Below are 24287 nucleotides of genomic sequence, written 5' to 3'. Positions count from 1 at the left end.
CATGCTGTACAGTGTTGTTTATAGACTGATTTGCTGTGATGGACCGGCAAGGGAAAAACTCGAGTCCTAGGTTTGCACTTGTTTAAAGTTGAACATGTAAATCATGCAACAAGGTCACATCAGAATTGGGGATAAGCAGTCAGTGGACTCTTCAGTAAAGGAGCTCCATGTTAACAGTCATATGCATTAAATGGATGTGGGGAAATGCCTCCAAAGGAACAAGTGGTGGGTGTATGTAATATCCATATATACAACACGCTATTTATTTATGGCATTACAAACAGCATATTAAAACTCATCCGACTGGTCGTCATCCCAGCTACAGATTTCCCGCACACTGTTCTCAGGAAACTCCACCTCAAGGTCGTACACGAAGGCAGGATCGTCCTTGTAGCAGCGGTTTCGCTCAAACAACACATCCATCTGGGCTTTCCTGCCATTCAGCTCATTATCACTAAGCTTGTTGAGATCTTCTTCCTGAGGGCACCGCTGAGCAGCCAGACTCTCTTCTACTGTGAGACCACAAAGGTGGTCGCGTAGCACCACGTGTAGTCTCTCTAGCTGGGCCAAGGGCACACATTCAAGGTAGAGACCATGGCGGACATGGTGCTTCAGTTTCTCTGCAGCCCTCTTGCAATCTGGACAGAAGAGGCAAGACAAACGTTTAACCAACCAACCGACCGACTTTCATTTTAGTCAACATGGGTTAGTTTATGAAACTTTATGAGCTTTAAGGTATAAGTAAAACCCAGATTTTTTGGTCTGTGCTCCATAGCAAAAGTGTCGGTAATATGGGAAGACCGGGGCAGTCATGGTCCTGTGGTAGGGAACTGGTCTTGTGACCGGAGGATCGTGGTTTGATTCCCAGACCTGAGGCCATGACTGAGGTGCCCTTGAGCAAGGCACCTAACCCCAACTGCTCCCCGGGGCCGGGCTAGAGCTGCCCACCGCTCTGGGCACGCGTGATCCACAGCCCCCTAGTAATCACTAGTGTATGTGTGTTTTAACTGCACAGATGGGTAAATGCAGAGGACAAATTTCGATTGCAGTGAAAAATCACAACTGACAATATATTTTAAAAAAGGAAAAAGAAATAAAAAAGAAAAACATCAAACCTGAGTACATGGAGAAATTCCTCACTGGAATTACTCTTTTACGGATCTTGCTTTCATCTCCATTTTCATATATGAGGATGATTGAGGGTGGTTCAAACTTAACCCCACATCTCTTGGCTATTATTGACATAATATTTATACAACAAAGAAGTTGCCTGTAAAAGGGAGATAAATGTGTTCAGATATAAACATCACACTGTTGAATTTCTCAATCCCCCACAGACCGCAATCTCACCTCTCCCGTTTCAATTAAAAGCTGTAATTACCGTTTGCTAACTGGTTGGGTCGGGATCCTTCTAAAACGTGACCACTGCAGAAAGTACTTCGAGTTAATTCACCTAATGATTAGCTCACTAATTACTCTGCTAGATTCTTCGTTAACACGTCGCTACGTCTCACAAAGGGACGTTTGGATTGTTACGTAGATATGGAACGTCACGAGGAAGCCTAACAAGACGAGGCCACTTCTAGCACTAGTTAGGCAGCCTACTCACGTCACTACACTTCTTCTAGCACTAGTTAGGCAGCCTACTCACGTCACTACACTTCTTCTAGCACTAGTTAGGCAGCCTACTCACGTCACTACACTTCTAGAACTAGTTAGGCAGCCTATTCATGTAAAAATCCGTTTACACACTCGCATGTGTTAATACGAGCTGAACAAGTGTTCGAGTTGATCCGATATAAGGCAGAAGCATCTGTGCCCACTCTGCTACTACCGGCTCTCTCTTCTTCTTAGAAGGGAAATAAACGTCAGGCAGCACCTCGAAATATTTTAGCGCCCCCTATCGGCCGGGAATGGCTGTATTACGGAAATAAACCACAGAAACAAATAGCTAGCTGACATGATATTTCTGTATTTTCCCCTAACTGTATTGTGTATTATTCCTCACGCAGCCTCACAGAACGGTAAGTAAGTTATACGTAAAATCAAGCTAATCTTATATAAATAAAAAAAACATATTTGTAAAACTAAAAACATCTTTGTACAGTTTAGTGTTCGCTGCTATCAGAAGAGCTAGATAGCGTAAATTAATTGTCGTTGCCTTATCTTAAATCGCATATTTGAAAGATCCTGCGTACTATTAGCCATTTCCCCATGTTTGTTTCAGGTGGTGTTAGTTGTGCTTTGACATCCACGTGGCTTGATTCTGTGGTTTTGTCAATAAATATCGAAAAAGAAGGATTCCACAGGTAATAACCCTCAACATTCATGTATCGCTTCTTTATTATCGAGTCATGAGTAGCTTCTGGGGGAACATGTGCGTAGAAAAAATCTGCAAAGACCAGTTCACCATTGAATTTATCATCGAATGTACAATTAGATCTGAATCATACTTGAAAGTCTAAAACGTAGCATGGTTTAATGCGTATCTGTCCTTTAGAGAGCTCGTGTACGAGGTTCGTCACGATCCTGCACCATGTCATGTAAAGTATCTACTGGTTCAGAGTTTGTCCAGTGGTGTTTACACTGACCAGTATCAGCTTGCGTCTTTGGGAGAGCACACGGGATTACAGGTTAACTATAATCTAAAAAAATCCAGTTTTCTCTAGCACATATGCATAATAGCATGTGTCATATCTCATATCTAGTGTTTATGTGCACGTTGTACTTCATTTTAATATTTTTTATTCATAGGATTCGTTCATTTAAGTATATAAACAAGTAGAATAAAACCAAGCTTTTCAATGTGGCCCCTTTTGTTACATAGCATATTCTATAACTAATTACAGTAGTTCAATCTACAGTTTGATTATAAAGTGAATCTATGTGCATATTAAAATGACATTTATGTATGTGGTAGGTGCTTCTTGATTTACCCGTTGGTCTCGAGGACCCGGCCTATGCCTCAAATGAGTTCTCTGCGATGGTGTATCTGAGTTCACCTGGGCCACTACAGGCAGTTGTTCCTGTCCATGGCCGCTACCACAGACCCTCAACGTCAGGTGGATGGGTACAAGTGCCCATCGACACACCAAGGCTGCTCCTTCGGCCAGAACACTGTGGGTGTATACATTTTTAATAGCTAATTTATGAAGTAACAATATAGTGAACATTGAAAACGCATATCCTATGTGTTAATCTTTCACTTTCTTCTGTGCCAGGTAAAACAGCAACCCCCATCCCACCTCATAAGGTGGCTGATGCCCCCTGTTCAGTCCATAATGAGAGTCTGTGCTCATGGTTAGAGATTGAAGGACTGCAGGTAGTAAAGAGCTCATGAGGAAAAGTTTGAATTTTAGTTGCTTATGGTCTAAATCATCTTTTTTCTTGACAAAGGACTGGCTGACTTGCATGTAATCAACATCTAAAACCAATAACAGACATTCGTGTTAACACAAAATGTGTATTTCTCCTCGGAATTGATTCAAATTATTTTGTCTAATTATCCCCTCATAGGTACTCGGCTCTGTGAGTCTAGAGATTCCAGTGGGGGATTTCTCTCTGACTGCCCCAGTGTGTGCAGTCACGGTGCTGGTCACCATGTTGTGCTGTACTGTTCTCTTCAGAACAATCTGGAAGCATGGCACCTTTTAAAACTCCAGAGAAAGATACTGTAATACATACTGTAAAGGTACTGTAATACATACTGTAAAGGTACTGTAATACATACTGTAAAGGTACTGTAATAACATGTTTGAAATACATATTGTGGAACTGACTGGTATTGCAAACCGTTATCTAAGACATAAATAGAGGTTCTATTTAAGGCTTTTCAGTCACATTGTTTTTTTGTTTTTGTTTTTGCTACATATCACATTGAACAGAATGTACTACATCCTTGTACAATGTACATATTTTCTGTAATTGTGTTTGATTTATTGGTCTGAATATCTATTTTTTGTTGTTTATACACATCTTATTTATCTAATGTACATTGCAGTTGTGATTGAGTTGAGATGAATATGTGACAAATGGAAATGTTGTAAAATCGGTTGTGGTTGTCAATTAAAGTTGGGAGGGTTACTGTATACATAAGAGACCAGCCCTTTAATTTAAATTTATATCAATGTGTCGTCTTTTTGGATAAAAAAACTTGATTTTTTAAGGAATATATCATTAGAATATCTGTCTTGGGATCCCAAAAAACAAAATATTACAGTTCATATTATTAAACAATATGTATTTATACATATTAATCATAAGCTTTTTAAACATGTGGAGCTTAGTCTAGTCTGTTTTTAATTTGTCGGGCGTTTTCCCAGAGTTCCACTAAACCGGAAGCAGTAGTAGCGCTGCTCGTAGCTACAGTGAGTCGCTGTGGGGAACCTCCCCTCACAAAGAGCCAAGCGCCGTTACTTTTATTATTGATGTTTAAACGTCGTTACTTTTATTAATATTATTAATGTATAAACGTCCTTAGTTTTATCAATATTATTAATGTATAAAGTTCGTCCTGAAAACGCATTTGACTTCGACAAAGCGGCCGATAAGCTCCTCGTTGGTCCTCTGAAGCGCTCGCGTCGCTGCCCGGAGTGTCCCGGCTGCGGTAGCGGGGGTGTCGGGGGTGTCGGGGGGCGAAGGCTGGTTCTGGCGAGCCCACTGGCCCGGTTCGGTGGAGCGGAGCGGGGCGCGAAGGTGAGTTTACACCTGAACACACCTGAACCCGTGTTAGCGGCCCGTAACGAGGACCAACGTTAGCTCTGTTATTTAGTGCCCAGTGTGGGCGAGCTGAGCTAGCGTGTTAGCTGGGGAGATACTGTAGTTTCTGCGTTTACACCGAGCAAACGTGTCCTCGAGCAGGTAACACCGAGCAGGTAACGCCGCTACACTTCTAGTGTGCGTGCTGGGTTAAAGTCAAACCTACTGCTGAATAACACGAGTGTGCAGCACCTCTACTAGAGCTGATTTACATTATAACTACTGGCAAATAAAATATCAGCTTCCAATATCGAGGAGGTGATCCAGTATCACAGTGTTGGAGGAGTTTCTACAGCAGATTCAGCCTCAACGTTTAGGTGTATTACTTTATATATAAGTTCTGCTCCCATCTATGGACATTACGATATGTGACGTGACACTTTTGCACGGTACACAGTTTTTACTGTAGGACTATTTAATGTATAAACATGGATTGCATTTTCTATCATTTATGAGCACAAATTACTAATTAACAAGGGATTTGAGTATGCTGGGCCACTGAGATGTTCAGCCAGCTGCGAGTATTTGTAAACAAACAAACAATACAAAAAATATGCCTTGATATGTTGTTACAAACTGGCTGATTGGAAACATGAAAGAATGCGAATTTCTCTGTTCAAGGTGTGGTAAGGACAAAAGGAACAGTGTGTAGGGTACTTACAGTAGAGGAAGTAAGTTCTCTAGCTTCTTCATAGTTAATCTGCTTTCAGGTCCCCCTCCCCCCATATCTATATGTGTGTGTGTGTGTGTGTGTGTGTGTGTGCATGCATACAGACTTCTCACGTCTCTGTATCTTTGTCTGTACCTCCCTCTCTACTTGCTCTTTTCCAGTTCTTATTCCACTAGTTCTTATATCTCCTCCCACATTTTCCACACACTGTCACCGATCCATCCCTCCATCCCTCTCCTCCTTTTTTTCCTTTTCCTCGCTGTTCTTCCCCTTTCTCTTGAACCATGTGTGACAATGGCGACCATGAGGACAAGCCACCTGCCCCACCTGTAAGGATGAGTAGCACAATCTTCAGCGGCGGTGGGAAAGACCACACGCTCTTGGCCAATCACAGCACCAAACCCCTGCCCTCCGTACCTGAAGAGAGGAAACCCAGAAACAAAATAATCTCCATATTCTCAGGAGCAGAGAAAGGTGTGTAGATATGAGAGGGTGCATAATTCTACTGAAAGCTGATTTTCTGTACACATATTGCAGGTTTATCATTACATGTGCACAACTTGTGGTATGTTGTCTTTTAGAGATATTCAGTGTTTCTACAGAGTTCCTTTTTTTACCCCAAGCAATAGCAATATCATTCAGGAAGTGTTCTAGCATGATTTCGAGTTATTTATATCTGTGCTGACTAGTGACGTTCGAGGTAATAACTGTCCTCCAGGTGGACGGAGGAAAGACAGAGACCGGGAGCGACCGGAGATCTCGCCCCCCTCTGATTTTGAGCACACCATTCACGTGGGCTTTGATGCTGTTACTGGGGAGTTTACGGTAAGGGGCCACACTTTGTGTTCACGAGTGTTTGTTCTGTCCTAAAGAGGTGGAACCTGTAGCCGCTAGCATCCTCCTTCTCCAGAACACTTGACTCATCAACAAATAATACTACTTTTGGTGATTTGATTCAAGAATCTTGGAGAAAACAATTGTTTAGGCTTCTGATCGTTCCTCATTTAAACACATGTCCTGTTGCCATGATTTACAGGGATTGAGGGGTTGTTTTATGTTCAAGAATGTTAGAATGTGTTGTTTAAGCCTGATGTCTTTTCCTTTAATCAGTCAACACCTCGGTCCCTTGCTTTGGTTTACAGGGAATGCCCGAGCAGTGGGCACGACTTTTACAGACTTCTAACATCACCAAGTCTGAACAGAAGAAGAACCCTCAAGCTGTGCTCGATGTCCTCAAGTTCTATGACTCCACGGGCAATGGCAGGCAGAAGTACCTCAGCTTCTCCTCAGGTGTGGTGGAGGTGGAGGTGCACACACATGCATGTGTGACCCTGCAACTCTAGAAGATACTTGAAGAAGGATGTGCTTCTTTATTTTTCAACACCATAGCCAAAAGAACATTGAATTGAATGGTGCATTAATAATGCAAGTACAATACTCGTGCTATTTATTGTCATTGCTTTATGTCTGTCTTCTTTGTCTGTTTGTCTTTTGTGTTTGTACAGAGAAAGATGGATTCCCTTCAGGGGAACTTTCAGTAAGTACTGCAGTTGGATAACTTCCAGAAGTGTTCCTCCAATGCTTTTGTGCCCTAGAAAAGCTTACATACCGATTTCACACGTGTCTTTTTAATATCCAGCCTGTCAAAAAGAGCACAGAGCCACCGTCCCCAAGCACAAAGAATGCCAGCGATGATAACGATGAAGATGATGACGAGGAGACGCCTCCGCCCATTGTTGCACCACGGCCGGAGCACACCAAAGGGGTAAGAAACACCCGCGTTACCGCACAACCTTTAGCTGGAGTTGAGGTTAATTCAAGTGTTAAATTCACCTTACATCATAAAGGAAATGCAAATTATTAATGGTTTTGTTCTGTTTTTAAAACAAACTTGATCGGCGAACGAGTGAAGTAGGTAAAGTCCAGCTGACTGAATTTTGGAGCCTTTGATGCCAGCTGTGGAAGACACACCCCAAGCAGATTCCCTGCTCTGCTTTGGAGAAAGGCTTTCCCTCAACCTTGCACTGTGGTATTAACCCCATGATTGTTTCCGCAGGTGAACACCCGTTCAGTCATCGACCCCATTCCCGCCCCGGTGTGTTCTCCAGATGGAGATGTGGCTTCCAAGGCTGTAGATAAACAGAGACCCAAAAAGGGCAAGATGACCGATGAGGAGATCATGGATAAATTGAGTATGACTGAACACACACACACACACACACACACACACACACACACACACACACACACACACACACACACACACACACACACACACAGTCTTTTCAGTAATGCATCACACATAGTGAGCGTCTTAATCTTAGGATAGACATCTTCCATACCACACACACATTGTTGGAGTTGGAGTGTGTGTGCATGCGTGTGTGTTGTAAGCAATTCAGTCTAAAGGTTTTGAAAACCTCACTGTCGTTTAATCAAACTACTGTTAAATGAAAATCACATGTCTATTTCCATCATTACAGTTATACAGATAAATCAAAGGAAATATGATGTAATGATTTTTGCTGCTGCCACCACCTATTTGTGACATTTAAGAGAAAATGATCCATTAGCACTGTGAGATATTGGGTCCACACTATGTCCAACTGCATTAGCACTGTGAGATATTGGGTCCACACTATGTCCAACTGCATTAGCACTGTGAGATATTGGGTCCACACTATGTCCAACTGCATTAGCACTGTGAGATATTGGGTCCACACTATGTCCAACTGTTTCACTTCTCTCTCTGTGTCACTGAACTCAAGCGTTTCTCTTTGTCCCCTCCTGTGCAGGAACCATAGTCAGTATTGGAGACCCTAAGAAGAAGTACACACGATATGAGAAAATTGGACAAGGGTGAGCTTTGTTCTGTGGAGTTCAGTGGTTGTAAGGTGCGTGTGAAATGTGTATAAACACGCCTCTCTTTCACAGGGCTTCAGGGACGGTGTTCACAGCCATTGATGTCGCTACTGGACAGGAGGTAAACAAATGTACTGCATGGATTTCAAGAAATGAATGTGGAATGTGTTTTTAAGGAGTAATATCAAAATCGAAAAAAAAAAAAATTATATATATGTTACAAGTGTCTGAGTCCAAACCCCCAGTGAACAAGCCAAGGGCGACAGTGGCAATGAAAAACTCCCTAAGAGTATGAGGAAGAAACCTTGAGAGGAACCAGGGGGGGGGGCATCATCCTCTGGCCAACACCAGACACCATAACAATTAGAGAGATAGAAAAACAAAGAAAAGATGGGAAGGATAAATAAATCTCATCTTTGTGTGTATTTGTATACATGAGTTCTCTATGTATTTCCTATTCAGTCCTAAACTTCTTGATGGTTGGTAATAGTAGTCCAGGGCCATAGCAGGAGAGAATTCGGGGTGCTAAGAGGGTCCAGGGCAGTGGGTTTATCCTTCATCAGAGCTGGTTAGACAGGGCAGTGGGTTTATCCTTCATCAGAGCTGGTTAGTCAGGGCAGTGGGTTTATCCTTCATCAGAGCTGGTTAGACAGGGCAGTGGGTTTATCCTTCATCAGAGCTGGTTAGACAGGTGGCTGCTGGCCCAGGGTGGATCTCGGGATAGGCTTTGGAGCATCCTGAGACGTTGGCATCCATCCACTACACCATCAACAAACTTTAGTGACCACATGTGACAGGATGACAGCACCAGCGCCCCAGTTTACCATAAAACCGTTAGCCCATGAACCCCTGGATCTGTACCTTTATCAGAGTCTCAGACACATTCTGGAAGGTTATTCCATAGATTTGGGGCGTTATAAGAAAAGTCTCTTCCTCTGCTGATACCTTATTAATTGTTGGAACTAATAAGAGGCCAGCCCCCTGTGATCTTAGTGGATGTGGGGGTTCATAATAGGAGATAAGTTCCTGGAGGTAATCGGGAGCAAACCTGTGCAGTGCTTTATAAGTTAGTAGAAGAATTTAAAAATCAATATGGAATTTTTATCTGGGAGCCAATGCAGGGCTGATAGGACTGGCCTGATGTAATCTAATTTTCTAGTTCTAGTCAGAACTCTGGCTGTGGCATTTTGAACTATTTGAAGTTTATTTAGATTCCTATATGAACATCCTGACAGTAGTGAGTTACAGTAGTCTAATCTGGAGCTAACAAAGGCATGTACCAATTTTTCTGCACCATGCTGTGATAAAAAAAGCTATCCTAGTAGTATTATCTATGTATTTATCAAATCATAGGTCAGAGTCGAGTATGACTAAGATTTATGAGTAAGATTTTTGGCTACTGAGCCACGTGTTATGGGGTAGTCATACGCTTATACCAGTAAAGATGCCAAAGCACACTGCAGTTATGGGCCTTGTTCAAGAATAGGATGGATACGTGAGAACAGCCTGTCATTTAACACCATTGGCTTAAGGTTCAGGCAACCCTCCCAGTCACCTCCACAGGGAAGTACATGTCAAGTGGACTGTAGTTTATGAAGTGTTGTGACTGCTCTAGTTCATATATTCTTTTCCCGTAAAGGCAGTTGAAGCCAAACATGTTTGTGTGTTTGTTTCCATGGTTTCTTCAGGTGGCCATCAAGCAGATCAATCTTCAAAAGCAACCCAAGAAAGAGCTGATCATCAATGAAATCCTTGTGATGAAGGAACTGAAAAACCCTAACATTGTTAACTTCTTAGACAGGTATTTTTTCCCCTGTTTGGCATGTTACAAAGACGATCATATTACATAGAAAAATTGTGTGTGTTTGTGTGCCTGTAACAACTAATGTTTTGTGTGAAGCTGTCGGTGCTACTTGGGTCGGTACGTTTCTGATAGTGATGCAGTGTTACAGCATGGTGGGGGTCTTGTGCTGCACATTTGAAGTTCTTTGTGGTGTGACTCTGTATGGCGTGTGGCCTGTGAAGTTTCCTGGTAGGAGACGAGCTCTTTGTGGTGATGGAGTACCTGGCCGGTGGCTCGCTGACCGATGTGGTGACGGAGACGTGTATGGACGAGGCTCAGATCGCCGCTGTGTGCCGAGAGGTGTGTATGGCGGTGGCTTGGCTTAAACCAACATTTCACATCTCCAATCCTGCACAGTACTGGGAATGGTGGGGTGGGTAGGGTCATGAGATTATATTCTAGCTTACAAATGGTTCGCATAGAGGCAAGGCAAGTGTGTTTGTATAGCATGCCTCTATAAACAAGATAACTCAATGCCTTAAACCTGGAGCGCAAGTTTTTAATCCCGAGATGTTTGAAAACGGGCTGATACCATCTACTTGTCTTCTCATTGTTTTACAGTGTTTACAAGCGCTGGAGTTCCTTCATGCCAACCAGGTCATCCATCGAGACATCAAGAGTGACAACGTGCTGCTGGGGATGGATGGGTCCGTCAAGCTCAGTACGTCCACCATAAACCTCGTGGGCAGCGCTTAAAAACCACTTTTAGTGTTTATTCATTTACTTATAATCTCTCATGACCCTTGTAGATGATAATTTTCCACAGATGTAAAAACCTGTGTTTTTAAGCCCTCGATACATTATTTTGTTTGCCCGTTTTACTGATCAGCTCTTCGTTCCTCGTTTTTCCCCTCTTCCTCGCTGCGTAGCGGACTTCGGTTTCTGCGCTCAGATCACCCCCGAGCAGAACAAGCGTAGCACCATGGTGGGGACGCCCTACTGGATGGCCCCCGAAGTTGTGACCCGCAAAGCTTACGGCCCCAAGGTTGACATCTGGTCTCTGGGTATCATGGCCATCGAGATGGTGGAGGGGGAGCCACCGTACCTCAACGAGAATCCACTGAGGGTGCGTCAGGACACAGTAATTGTCATAAAACACACACGAACACACACACACACACGCACCTCACCTTCTTTTATCTCCCCCTCTGTCTTTACCCTTATTCAGGCTCTTTACCTCATTGCCACCAATGGAACCCCAGAGCTGCAAAGTCCTGAAAAGCTGACCCCCATCTTCCGGGACTTCCTGGCTCGCTGCCTGGAGATGGATGTGGAAAAGAGGGGAAGTAGCAAAGAGCTTTTGCAGGTATGTGAGGAAGGGGGCGGGGTCAGCAGCATTGACTGGGGGGGGGGGGGGGGGGGGGGGGCATGAGTTAAATGGTCTTATTTACACCTGTCTCCTGTCTGTTTCTATAGCACCCCTTTCTGAAGCTGGCCAAGCCCCTGTCCAGCCTCACGCCCCTCATTCTGGCAGCCAAGGATGCCATGAAGAACAACCGCTAACCCTGCCTGCCCTCCACGGAGACGCCGTGTGCCCGCCCACGCGCACGTGTGCTCGCCCACACCGAACGGACTTCAGTCTGTGCCGCATCTTTCTGCCATGCCTTGCCAGCCAGTATTGCCAAAACATTTCTATAAGCATTTCACCTTTTGCTTTTAAACGCGAGGGAACTCCTCGTGTGTGTGTGTGTGTGTGTGTGTGTGTGTGTGTGTGTGTGTGTGTGTGTGTGTGTGTGTGTGCGTGTGCATGTGCGCACGCGTGGGTGCGTGCATTGATTATGCATATATGCCTCAGTGTTTGTGCTCATGGTTGGGGGTGGGTGGATATCTTTCCAGTCCAGTCTTCTCTATGACACCATAGCCGTCCTTTGTTTTGTTTTGTTTTTTTTACATGGTATTATGCTGCAGAGAACTTCACCCTCTTCTTTGTGTCCTTTCTGGTCTTGTTATCATCAGAAGGACAAGACTTGGTGACATTAAGCATGGTCACCTGGGGGACAAGTATTTAAAATACACTTGAGACATTTTTATTCGTTACATTTTTTTCTGGAAGAGTTTCAAATGTTTCATCTGTTGTGCCACCATTTCTAGAACATCTTACTGAAATCAGTGTAATTCATAATTCGTTTTTTTCCCCTGAGATTTCATTTTTTCAAGTAGGAACTATTATTTTCAGGAATGAATAGTCATCTTTTTTGTGTTGCCAGACTCCCATTAACATCAGGGTAAATATTTCACGAGATGAATTGTGTATGTTATGTACTTCAAAGAAGGATAACACTTAAGCTCAGTTGGTCAACAAGGACTTTTAGACTACGTGTTTGTGTATTTGAATACTTTTTTGTAGTAACTAACATTGTTTATTACGAGGAAACATAGCTGTAATAAATATGACTGTTAATCCGTAATGACGCCGGGACGGAGAACTCTTCTGCTTTGCGCCACTTTGGATCTTGCTAAATCAACTAAAGGCGTTTCCTGGAAATCCAAAGGACGTTTTCTACAGCTCTAGTTTTTTTTTCTAAAATGTATGTTTATTATACATTATATCTGAAATATGGATGTCCTGAAACCAACGTGTAGATGAACATGCTGCATTTCCCCTAACAGATACGTGGTAAACCGTTGATAAAGTGGTATCAGGGGGCTATTTTGTTTAGTAGCCATATGAAAAAGCGTATTTCTGCAGTGCATTTGGATAAGTATTCAACGTTTATTTCACTTTTTCTCGATGTGTCAGTCTTCAGGAAGAGATGTATGTGTCTTTCTATCTAGGAGCTACTTTCTGTCAAAAGACAAACTTCTGTAATCCTTAGGACAGCTTCGAAAGGCCTACTCATAACGAGCATTCATTTGCGTCGGTGCTATTAGGCTACCTCATATATTTTTATGTAAAGAGTTATTCTCATAACTTTTTGTGAGGAATCTAAAAGACTGATTAAAAATAAGGCGTACAATGGCAAATACTGACTTCGGTAACTTTTTCGTTTCCCTTTACACTATGTAACCTATGATGGATTTAACCCTATGAAAATGCATGGCTAGGTCAATATTTGTGACATTCCTGTTAAAACCGAGGTAGCCAGTTAGCTGGATTGCTAATTGGTGTAACACGACGAAGAAAGGGTAAACATAGTCAACATGAAAGAGATACATGATTTTATTTGTGTGTTTCTTCCAAAGAAGAAATACGCAAATGGAAAACTTTAATTGTAACTACGTGCGACGTTAGCTAGCTAACAGCTAATTTAGCCTCCAGAGACGCATTGGTGGTTCAGTGGTAGAATTCTCGCCTGCCACGCGGGAGGCCCGGGTTCGATTCCCGGCCAATGCATCACAATATATTTTATAACGCTTTATTTTTTAAATAAATAATGATACAGCAAGACTTTTGCACAGTTCGTTCACGCACCTTCACTCGAATGTTTTGGGACAGTTTTCAAGAAATTAGCTATTAGCTCTATATTCATTCAAAGGGCTGAGCATCCATCAAGGGAGAATGAAGTGTCGGAGGACCCCCAACCAGCATGACCACACCGCCTTGGCAGGTGAGACGGAAGGGACCAAAAGCCAGGTGACAAACCACAGTGCAGCAGGTGCCAGCAGTGCTGAGGGTAATCTCAGCAAATGTAAGAGAGGAGATGGAGGCAGCTCCTGAGAAGGATGCTCTTAATGTTCCCCCAAGAGCCACACCAGTAAGCTTGTGCAAACATCCAGAAAGGCACCCAAAAATCAAGTGGCCATGGGCAAAAGACCAAGATGAGTGGCACAGACTTGATGATCACCTGAATGAAGTGCAGGAGCACTCCCTGCAAGGAACAGTCGAGCAGAAACTGGCCTTGCTGAGTAAGATCAGCTATGAGGAGTGCAAAGAGAGATTTGGAGTGTGTGGGACCAGGCGAGCCAGAGCTCAGAGACAGAAAGGACGGAGGGAAAGATACATAGAGGAGCTCGTAGCCAATAGGCACCAGCTACGAAAAAGGTGGAGGAAAGCAGCCCCGGAGGAAAATGAAGGCCTCAAGGCACTATGGGACTACCTCAAGCAAAGGCTTGCCAAGCTACGTCGGGCAGAGAGACTCAGGAGGTGCCGAAAACGGAAGGAGAAGGCAAGAAAAGATTTCTTCAAAGATCCGTTCCATTATGCCCATCAGAGGCGGTCTTTGCATAGAGGCATTGCTAGGCAATTGCCTTGGGCCCCTCCCACTGCAGCCCACTTTAGGGGCCCCCTGACTAGCTAACTTATTTCTCACATATTAATGTTGATGGGCCCCCTAGCTAAATTCGCCTTGAGCCCCCAAATTGCTAAGTCCGCCACTGCTGCCCATCAGCTGCTGGACGAGAAGCAAAGTGGCAAACTCGCCATCTCGAAAGAGGAGCTAGAACAGTACATCAATGGCCAGTACACAGACATAGCCAAACATATCCCTCTTGGCTCACCAGGCTACATACCACGTCCAGACTCCCCAAAGAACCTGTTTGACACTTCTTCACACAGGCTGTGTGAGGTTGAAGAGGTCATCAGAAGAGCAAGGTCAACCACAGCTCCAGGACCAAACTGGCTGACTTACAAGATGTACAAGAACTGTCCACAGGATCTTGTGGAAGCTCATGCGCACTCTGTGGAAGAAGCAATCCATCCCAGGAGAGTGGCAAGAGGCAGTTGGAATTTTCATCCCCAAGGTGCAGGATTCCACAGACATCAGCAAGTTTAGGTCGATTGCCTTGCTGAACGTGGAGTGGAAAATCTTTTCCTCAGTCCTGTCCAGAAGGATCGTCGGCTTCCTCGACACAAGCTGTCATAAAGATAAGATAAGCCTTTATTAGTCCCGCAATGGGGAAATTCACAATGGGCTGGATGGGCTTCCAGGCTTTTCGGGTTGTGATGAGCATGCATCTGTGATATGGGATCAAATACAGCATGCCAAAAGGGAGAAGGGCAACCTACACGTGGTATGGCTAGACTTGGCAAATGCTTATGGCTCAGTACCACACAAGTTGGTAGAGTTTGCTCTGGAGTTCATCCACATCCCTGGATGCATCAGAGACATCATTGGCAAGTATTTCGCCAATTTCCACATGTGCTTCACAGCAGAGTGAAGGGAGCAGCGGTGACCGTCCGTACTGGGTGGAAGTGGAGGGCACAGGAGGAAGTGGACCAAGCGGTCTCCAGGCTGCAACACAAGGAGATTCTTGGAAGAGTCCAAGTCAGTCGGGCAGGGTTAGGCTGGGGGCAACCAATCCAGTTGTGGTCCAAAGCCACAAGGAAACCGAGGAAGGCTATGGTAGTGGAAGAGGTCTCCCAAGTGGCGCAGGACCACTACATCATCAAGGCTGTGTCCCAGGCAAAACAGGGAGCTTGGACTCGCTGGGAAGATATCATCCACAGAGTCGTAACATGGGCTGACATCTGGCGAACCCCACAGTCACGGCTCAGTTTCCTCCTGAGGGCAGCCTATGACACCCTTCCATGCCCTCGTAACCTTTCCCAATGGTTCGGAAGTGAAAGCAAGTGCCCCCTGTATAGCAAGGACAATGCAGGCATCCAGAACATTCTTTCAAGGTGCAACGTTGCCCTAACGCAGGGGCGCTTCCGGTGGAGGCACAATCAGGTGCTGAGGAAGCTGGCAGAGCTGTTGGAGAAGTGCAGGGTCAGGGTGAACAGCTCAACAGAACTCCAGTGTCCAACCATTGCCTTTCTCAAGCCAGGGAGATAAGACAGAAGACAGCAGTGGGGAAGTTAGCATGTCTGTTAAGCCCAGGCAAGAGCTGGTAAATGCGTGTCGACTTGGACAAAAAGCTAATTTTTCCAACTGAGATAACTCAGACGATGCAAAGACCCGACATTGTAATGTGGTCTACGGCTGCCAAGAAAGTCCTCATAATTGAACTGACCATGCCTTGGGAGGAAGGAATACCAGTAGCACATGAACTCAAGCAGTCCAAGTACAGCCATCTGGTGCAGGAGTGCAAAGGTGGAGGCTGGGCCGTGACCATTCACCCTGTGGAGGTCGGGTGTAGGGGCTTTGCAGGGGGATCTGCAGTCTGACTCCTCCGCACTGCTGGAATGACTGGAGCAAGCCTGAGGAGGGCAACCAAGGAGTTGGCAGAAGAGGCAGAAAAAGCGAGTTTCTGGATATGGCTGCGGAGAAAAGATAGCAGTTGGGGGTCTGACCTCAAAGTGCACTGGAGGAGGTGCGACAGGCAGAGATGCCAAGCAGCTAAACCTGTACTACTAAATGAAATGGCAACTAACAGTAAAAAAGAAAGATACAGAATGCAGTTTTAACCAGGAATTGACTTCTAAATATTAATTTACTGAAGGAAAATGTAAAGTGTGTGCTTTGTTTGTGGAGAAGATTTTACTTTTCAGGCGAACCGCAACAAAACGGATCGAGGGGAATTTGGACGTTGTGTTGGCCATGTCCATTAGTAAATTAATATTGTATTTATATATCTATTCGTTATATGAGTTATATCATACTAGCACAATCACTCCTCGTTAGTATAGTGGTGAGTATCCCCGCCTGTCACGCGGGAGACCGGGGTTCGATTCCCCGACGGGGAGATTAACCGTTTTCTTTGTTATCAAGTCAACAATAAATGCATATTGCTGTTGCACTATATGTATGTGACATTCACCAAGCCCCAAATATAGAAGAAAAATCGAAAAACCGAGTTACGTCTTTCAATATAATTTCATCACTAATCCTCACCACTCCCGACTGCTCCATCTCTATTGAATAGTTTAAATATTTGACTCTGAACTAAAGGAGGAAACTGAAGGATTGAGACTTATAGGTCCACTAGTAAAATACAATCCAGAGATGTTAATCCCAGGCTGTTATAGCAGGCCTTCAACCAATAATAAGAATAACTCAACAAGAAATCTACATGAAAATTACAAAACCAAAAACCAATCTCACAAAAAATATTGCCAAACAGTGGCTAGTCTTAAGCCATCGTGCATTCCTGTAACTGAGATTGGACAATGGACTGAACTTCTTCTCCAGTCCTCCCCAGTACCCCTGCATAGACCTTACTGGGGAAGGTGAGAGGGAGATCCCCTCCTCTGAGAGGGGTGAAGAGGGAGATCCACCGATAGTTGCAGCAGGTCCTCCGGGCCCTTGTGTGTGGTTTTACGGGTGTGGGCGCGTCGTGGCCGGTTAGCTCAGTTGGTTAGAGCGTGGTGCTAATAACGCCAAGGTCGCGGGTTCGATCCCCGTACGGGCCAATACGTTTTACATCTTTTTCAGGTACTGTATTACGTGATTTTAAATTATTCCAGCTTCAGGAAACACTACTCGATATTTCGTAAAGCTAGCACATGTTTTGTGACCTGTCGTGCTTAAAATACAATGGCGAATATCCCATTAATAAGGTATTATTATTATTATTATTATTATTAATAAGGTATCGGGTGTTTTAAGGATCCTTTCCGAAAGATGGCGACACGTGACTCCTGCTGGCTGTAGTCCGCGATGAAGAGTAAAAATACAGAACTAGCCAGGATGTCATTGTGCGCATGTTTTATTTCTCAGACACGATTTTGAGAATTTACTCTGATCTATTGTTAGATTCTAGTTTTGACAAACCATGGCAGGCAATATAAAAGATAAAGAGGCTTTTCAGAGACTCAACTTCCTCTATCAAGTAAGTTATGCTAGCTATCTTTTTAACGGTTATGGAGCTAACGTCCAGTAAGTTATCAAGTTAATTTAATATAAACTGGTTTTTTGTACTGTAGGCTGCACACTGCGTCGTGTCGCAAGATCCCGACAACACCGAGTTGTCTCGGTTTTACTGCTTCACACAAAAGACCATCGCCAAACGCCTGGTGTTGAGGCAGTGAGTGTGTTTACCAGCTGTTTTAAGACGTTGCAGTTTAATGTTTTCGTGTATATTTAAAATATAACGCACAACGTTTCTTCCTTTAAAAGAAATTGTCACGTATTAAAATATACGGTTAATATCTCGTTTTACAGAGACCCCTCAGTGAAAAGAACTATATGTAAGAAATGTTACTCATTACTGATCCCTGGAGTTACTTCAACAGTCAGACAAAGAAGTAAAAAAAATCTTCTTTCAAACAAAAAGTGCCCATTTTAATTTGTTTTAATACATTGTTTAAGTGATTGTGTACAATTTGAATCATTTATTTATTCTATTGGAACATTAAAGGAGGTTCTCGACGACAGCGCATGACCGTTGTGCGATGTCTGAACTGTGGATTAACCAAATCATTTCAAAACAACCCAAGTCATCAGCTGTGGGTGGACCGACCAGAGGCTCAGTTAGAAAACCTTTCTCAACCAAGTACTGCTGCTGTTTCAGGTATGAAGACACAACAGTCAAAACAATTAAAACAATTAAAGTAATAAAATGTATTTAGCTTTCCTTAAACTTTGGGGATGATTTTACTTTGTGCATTTCCCTCTTTCTTGCTTATTTATTTGTTTATTAATTATGTCCACAGATGTGAATCCATCATCCAAAACCTTGACCCTGGTGGATAAGTCTGATCAATTGAGTACGACTCCTTCAACACATAACCCAGCATCCCTGAAGCCCAAGTCCTGAAGCCCAAGTCCTGAAGCCCAAGTCCTGAAGCCCAAGTCCTGAAGCCCAAGTCCTGAAGCCCAAGTCCTGAAGCCCTGGTAGTGTGCTCTTCTTCTTGAGCCTGCTTGTGTTATATGCTGCTAACACTTGATTACATGTTTCTCACACAACAAACATTGCGAACAGAGATGACAGAGGTAATGCCATTAACTGAGGTAAACTCCAGATTCTGCATGACTTTAAACCCAGGAAATGTATCATAGACAAGATTTCTATTATCTGAACATATGTTATGACCTCAAACTGCACTTGGTGTATTGTTATATTAGGATTTACTGAATGACTGGTTTGTTGTACAAGAGTGTTTGGACATTTTTGGAATGACAATAAAAATAAGCTAGAAGTGACAAAGTAACAATCCATAGTTTTATTTTAGTGTTTTGTAATGCTTGTATTTTAGTGCTTAGCCTCTTTTTTGTGTAAGCCTAGGACATACAAGCTAAATCTCAACACACTGAAATTACATGTATTTAATAACTGCCAAGTGTATCGAGTCTGTACATATCTGAGGTTAGGTTCGTGCTTGGTGGTCCTTACAAGAAAGAACATGAGAAGACATTGTCCTTGAGAGAATGCAGTCCTGAACTGGTAGAAAGATGTCATAACCTCAAAACCGCACGGTACAGGATGAACATTCATACCATTCTGAGGGTTTTACTCTTTTTCCTCTTCAGAATTTCTCCCCTTTGGCAAACGGAAGCGTGCTTTTTTTGAGTAAAGCAGGTTCGTGGTGAAAAGCAAAGGAATGTTGCCCATATAGAGAAACAAGGACAGGGCCATGCCTGAAAAAATATCACATACATGTATATATTTATCATAATCAAACGTTAAATGTGTCTTCATGCACAATATTGATATTGCAGATTTGTTCTTGAAAGGCCTCATCTACAGCAATTGCGTAAATTGTATACATATCCAAATGGCATAAGAAAGTGATTACGCAGATTTGTTCATGATTAAGAAACTGGATTAGGAATATTGATGACACTTCAGAAGCAGAACTTAATGTAAGATTACGTCACACGTGTGAAATCCTTAAAGCATTCGGCATTACAGGTGCATCACAAATGTTTTGTCCAGTGTAGAGTGACCTACCAATGAGGGGCCCAAGCCAGTAGACTAGAAGATATTCCCAGAAGGTGTGGCCAGGACAGGTGAAGGTAAGGGCATACGCAAGGGATGGATTCACATAAGCAGACGTGAAGTTGTTACCTTGAAGGAACACATGCAAGAACATCTGATTATCTGCAGGGGTTTGGAATTTGGAAACCTTTCTCTTATATACCTGATTATAATACTCATATTCCTGTTTAACCAAAATGAACTAAATGTCTGTTTAGATGCTTTGGTGATAGCGCTACACAGGTCACCTTTCTCTTAACTGACATACCTGATGGGGCAAATTCATTTGTGTAACACATTTGATACACAAAAGCAGTTCACTGTGCTTCATACAGCCAGGAAACATTAAAAGATAACCAGAAGAAAAGGATGAAGTGAAAAACAGCAGACCACAGCCATTCTGTGAATCCAAAGACAACAACAAATACACGCCACTCAGTAAAGTCATCGGTGTCGTTTCCATACCTGCGTAAAAGAGGAAGGTCAGAAGGAGAGCCAGCAAGGGAGTCCGGAGCAGCTGTGACCTGCATTCCAGGCCCAGTTGTGCCAGATGGAAGATCAAGGCGCTCACGGCCTCTGTAAACACCCCCTGGACCAGCGGACAGCGCAGGGAGCTGCTGCACTCCGACGACATCAGATTTTTTAGCATATGCATGTCCGTCAGTTCCATTGCCCAGTACCGGCCGGCCAAGATCAGGGCGAGATGTGCGCCTGAGAACTGGGCAGCCACGCTCAGGAGACTGGAAACACCTCCGTCCCCTTTCTGCAGAAACCTCATTGCGGTCACCGAAGGATTCCCACTGACTCCTTGCATGATGATTGCATGGACAGTTAGGGTGAGGAAAAGCAAGGTGAGGGTGACGTCTGGCCCTAAACCCAAGGCCCACTGGCCCACCTCAGAAATGGTTTGCACCTCCAGTCTGGAGGCTGCAAGTGAGAAAGCAGCAATGAATTCAGCCAGGAAACTCCATGTCGGCCTCTGCCATGCAAGCAGAGCTCTAGCACACGCAGATATGGCGACCACAGCTATGAAGTAAACGAGAGTTATGTTAAGGCCAGACATGATGCCCTGGGTCTGCAGGCTGGACTAAAGAGAAGAGACTGGTGGCGGTTACATACTCCAGTATTTGCACGCAGAATGTGATAACGTGGCACACTGAGATGCAAGTTTCTTATCAACGTTTTTTTTCCCCACACGTCGTCCATATTTTGTGCCAAAAAATGACCAATTCAAGGCTACGTGGAAGTAATGTGGAGTCACTCAAAATCACGGGAATGTGGTTGATTTGAGAACACGAATCACATTAAACACATTAAACACGTACTTAACTAGTTCGAATGCCCATTTTATTTTGGAATATGTACAATATTTTTGATTTTGGTGCTTGTAGTTTGACTTAAATGGTGTTACTCGTGTAACACAGTTGACGTCGAAGCCCCCCAAAACATTTACTGTCAAAGACGAATGAATGAATGAAGAAACGCCAGTCAAAATAAAGCACATTTGAGGTTTTTTATGCCGAAAACGAGAACCGGTGTGTATATGATTTTTCGTTGGAAATGCAGAGTTGGCTTCATGTTCTATGTCAAGAGAAATGCGTGTAATGGCTCATAAGGCTGTAGAAAATTACCAGCTTAATCTCGTTAGATTTATAAACCAAGTTACAAAACATAATCAAACTCATTGAAATATAATGTATAAATATAATATAGTTTTAGACATTGTATGACAGTCAATCTAGAGAGTCAAATATCTGGACATAAGTATTTGGTCTGTCGTAAAGTTATTTAAAGACGAACATCACCACAGTCATCTTTAAATAATCTATGTCGTTTAATTTGTGTTCTTAAATAAGTTCGCAATGGGCGGGACTTGATAAAAGACCTATAAAACACTTAATAACTTGAGTTGTAGGACATAGAACCAATCACCATTCGCGTTTTAAATATATGCATAAATGGTCGTTTACAGCCTCGTTGGCGCAGTAGGCAGCGCGTCAGTCTCATAATCTGAAGGTCGTGAGTTCGAGCCTCACACGGGGCAAAGCTTTTTTGGGTTTTACATAAGAACACAAAATGTTAACAATGTACCGAGCGCACTTTTCTCGCCCGCTCTTGATCACAATTTCCGTCCTTAAGCCAATAAGATGCTGTATAAGTTTGTACCTTTATAAAAACAAGACTGGACTAGATTCCCTGATTCACAATGCTGCTTGTCACGCGGATTCGTAGTGTTTTCGAGGTGTTATGCCGCCCTCTAGAGTTCATATTGCAATATAACATTCTATGTTCTACTTGTTTGTCCCAGGGCAACGAATTTTAGTAAAAATCTGTATTGTTTAGCTTAGGTGCATGTCTACTGTGAGAGACATAATCTTTAAAAAATCACAATGTATAATTTTGTAATAATTTATGTGTTACTGCTGCAAATAAGTCATGGCCTGGTGGTTAGGGAACTGGTCTTGTGACCGGAGGGTCGTAGGTTCGATTCCCAGACCTGAGGCCATGACTGAGGTGCCCTTGAGCAAGGCACCTAACCCCAACTGCTCCCCGGGCGCCGGGCTAGGGCTGCCCACCGCTCTGGGCACGTGTGATCCACAGCCCCCTAGTAATCACTAGTGTGTGTGTTTGTGTGTGTTCTAATTGCACAGATGGGTAAATGCGGAGGACAAATTTCGATTGGGGTGTAAATTCACAATTGACAAATATGGCACATTTCATTTCAAGTATTTGAACACCTGCCAATTCGCAAAAATTCTGACCCCCAAAGACCTGTTAGTCTGCCTCTAAAATATCCACCTTCACTCCACTTATTATTGTAAATTAGAAGCACCTGTTTGAGGTCGTTACCTGCATAAACACACCTGTCCACTCCACATAATCAGTAAGACTCCAACTACTAACATGGCAAAGTGCAAAGACACGACACCAGAGACAAAATTTCACCACTGTTTCCAAGGTTACTGTGGGTAATACACTAAGACGTCATAGTTTAAAGTCATGTATGACACAGAAGATTCCCCTGTTTAAATCAGCACACGTCCAGGCCCGTCTTAAGTTCACCCATGACCATTTAGATGATCCAGAGGAGACATGGGGGAACGTTCTGTGATCAGATGAGACCAAAATAGAACTTATTGGTCCTAATTCCACTATTCGTGTTTGGAGGACAAAGAATCATGAGAACCATCCCAAAAACACCATCACTACTGTGAATCATGGGGGTGGAAGCATCATGCTTTGGGGGTGTTTTTCTGCACATGGGACAGGACGACTGGGGCAGTCATGATCTGGTGGTAGGGAACAGGTCTTGTGACCGGAGGGTCATGGGTTCGATTCCCAGACCTGTGGCCATGACTGAGGTGTCCTTGAGCAAGGCACCTAACCCCATCCGCTCCCTGGGTGCCGGGCATGGGGGTGGAAGCCCCCTCCGTGTTTCTTAGCGACAGCCCAGAAACCTGGCTGATCTGGAGAAGATCTGTGTGGAAGAATGGGTCAAAATCCCTCCTGCAGTGTGTGCAAACCTGGTGAAGAACTACAGGAAACGTTTGACCTCTGTAATTGCAGACAAAGACTACTATACCAAATATTAACATTGGTTTTCACAGGTGTTCAAATACGTATTTGCAGCAGTAACACATAAATAAATTATTAAAAATCATATTGTGATTTCCGGATTTAAATTTTTGCACATGAGATGAAAATGTCAGACTGCTCCATGATTTCTAAGTGGGAGAAAGTAGCAGTTGCAGGGTGTTCAAATACTTATTTTCCTCACTGTATATACTTATTCATTTTAACTAACATAATTTGACTAACAGCTTTATTTAAATCTGAAATATTTTACACTGAAATTAACTATCATTTTTTGAAAGGGGGGGGGGTCTAATTGGGGTTCTGAACCCCAAACATTTGTAAAGCCTTTTTGTTATGTGTTGTAAAAGCACCATATAAATAACCTTGACTTTAACAAAAAGAGTTAGTTAATTGGTAGTTTGTCCTAAGATGTTACATCTTAATTGTATACCTCATTTATTTATGTGATTTAACAATATGGTTCACTGAGCATGGTTTTAGAGTACTCTAATTGCCATATAATTACCCTATAGAGAGTGACTGCTGAGTGTTTGTCTAACTCTCATCATGGTGTACACTGAATACGTCCCACAGAGAGAGCCTGCGTTTCATTCGCGTCCTGGGGATGGACACTGACACGCCGCCTTGTTTCGTCCAGCAGATGCGTCAGAGATTGATGTGCGCTGGGACTTCACGTCTGTGTGTCCTGCCAGTGTACACATGATCACGGTCGGCCATTTAATTACAACTGTGGAGCAACTGTGAGAGAATCTGTAAACCGTCATGTCATTGACTGAGACACTGCGGTTCAAAAGCTGCTAGCGCATCGCTTCTGCGTCC

At 43.4% G+C, this 24287-nt stretch overlaps 5 protein-coding genes and 4 non-coding genes across 11 annotated transcripts; 7 read left to right on the top strand and 2 right to left on the bottom strand.

The window, feature by feature from the left end:
• Nucleotides 1-7: 7 nt before the first annotated feature.
• Nucleotides 8-1843, bottom strand: cep19 (centrosomal protein 19). Of its 2 annotated transcripts, none has more exons than XM_076991596.1 (3): nt 1351-1843; nt 1116-1270; nt 8-638 (listed from the first exon to the last, which is right to left on the bottom strand). In XM_076991596.1, the coding sequence occupies exons 2-3, from the start codon at nt 1243-1245 to the stop codon at nt 289-291; spliced, it is 480 nt and encodes a 159-aa protein (XP_076847711.1). In that variant the 5' UTR covers nt 1246-1270; nt 1351-1843; the 3' UTR covers nt 8-288. The 2 variants fall into 2 exon arrangements, with proteins under 2 accessions (XP_076847711.1, XP_076847710.1); XM_076991595.1 differs by having other exon boundaries at nt 1382-1841.
• A 42-nt stretch (nt 1844-1885) lies between these two features.
• Nucleotides 1886-4117, top strand: pigx (phosphatidylinositol glycan anchor biosynthesis, class X). Its single transcript, XM_076991593.1, has 6 exons — nt 1886-2024; nt 2228-2309; nt 2501-2633; nt 2921-3119; nt 3222-3322; nt 3517-4117. The coding sequence occupies exons 1-6, from the start codon at nt 1961-1963 to the stop codon at nt 3652-3654; spliced, it is 717 nt and encodes a 238-aa protein (XP_076847708.1). The 5' UTR covers nt 1886-1960; the 3' UTR covers nt 3655-4117.
• A 238-nt stretch (nt 4118-4355) lies between these two features.
• pak2b (p21 protein (Cdc42/Rac)-activated kinase 2b) lies at nt 4356-12544 on the top strand. 2 transcript variants are annotated; one of them, XM_076991622.1, is made up of 15 exons: nt 4356-4695; nt 5590-5902; nt 6147-6253; nt 6571-6718; nt 6934-6965; nt 7068-7193; nt 7485-7620; nt 8224-8287; nt 8363-8411; nt 9979-10091; nt 10316-10433; nt 10695-10794; nt 11003-11199; nt 11302-11439; nt 11550-12544. In XM_076991622.1, exons 2-15 carry the CDS (start codon nt 5713-5715, stop codon nt 11634-11636), a joined length of 1605 nt encoding a protein of 534 aa, XP_076847737.1. In that variant the 5' UTR covers nt 4356-4695; nt 5590-5712; the 3' UTR covers nt 11637-12544. The 2 variants fall into 2 exon arrangements, with proteins under 2 accessions (XP_076847737.1, XP_076847738.1); XM_076991623.1 differs by lacking the exon at nt 4356-4695 and adding an exon at nt 4705-5429.
• An 852-nt stretch (nt 12545-13396) lies between these two features.
• trnag-gcc (transfer RNA glycine (anticodon GCC)) lies at nt 13397-13467 on the top strand. Its single transcript has one exon. It is a non-coding gene; the product is annotated as a tRNA-Gly (tRNA).
• Nucleotides 13468-16626: 3159 nt separating this feature from the next.
• trnad-guc (transfer RNA aspartic acid (anticodon GUC)) lies at nt 16627-16698 on the top strand. The gene has a single exon. It is a non-coding gene; the product is annotated as a tRNA-Asp (tRNA).
• Nucleotides 16699-17290: 592 nt separating this feature from the next.
• Nucleotides 17291-17364, top strand: trnai-aau (transfer RNA isoleucine (anticodon AAU)). The gene has a single exon. It is a non-coding gene; the product is annotated as a tRNA-Ile (tRNA).
• A 197-nt stretch (nt 17365-17561) lies between these two features.
• Nucleotides 17562-19050, top strand: rpp21 (ribonuclease P subunit p21). The gene is made up of 5 exons (XM_076991626.1): nt 17562-17783; nt 17878-17978; nt 18116-18198; nt 18312-18464; nt 18607-19050. The coding sequence occupies exons 1-5, from the start codon at nt 17727-17729 to the stop codon at nt 18708-18710; spliced, it is 498 nt and encodes a 165-aa protein (XP_076847741.1). The 5' UTR covers nt 17562-17726; the 3' UTR covers nt 18711-19050.
• Nucleotides 19051-19206: 156 nt separating this feature from the next.
• On the bottom strand, nt 19207-21033 carry aqp12 (aquaporin 12). The gene is made up of 3 exons (XM_076991625.1): nt 20337-21033; nt 19845-19961; nt 19207-19531 (listed from the first exon to the last, which is right to left on the bottom strand). The coding sequence occupies exons 1-3, from the start codon at nt 20932-20934 to the stop codon at nt 19404-19406; spliced, it is 843 nt and encodes a 280-aa protein (XP_076847740.1). The 5' UTR covers nt 20935-21033; the 3' UTR covers nt 19207-19403.
• An 809-nt stretch (nt 21034-21842) lies between these two features.
• On the top strand, nt 21843-21915 carry trnam-cau (transfer RNA methionine (anticodon CAU)). Its single transcript has one exon. It is a non-coding gene; the product is annotated as a tRNA-Met (tRNA).
• The last annotated feature ends 2372 nt before the right edge of the window (nt 21916-24287 follow it).

The sequence above is a fragment of the Brachyhypopomus gauderio genome, unplaced genomic scaffold (genome assembly GCF_052324685.1).
Source record: "Brachyhypopomus gauderio isolate BG-103 unplaced genomic scaffold, BGAUD_0.2 sc84, whole genome shotgun sequence".
NCBI classification, from domain to species: domain Eukaryota; kingdom Metazoa; phylum Chordata; class Actinopteri; order Gymnotiformes; family Hypopomidae; genus Brachyhypopomus; species Brachyhypopomus gauderio.
This window is presented reverse-complemented; position numbering and strand designations above follow the sequence as displayed.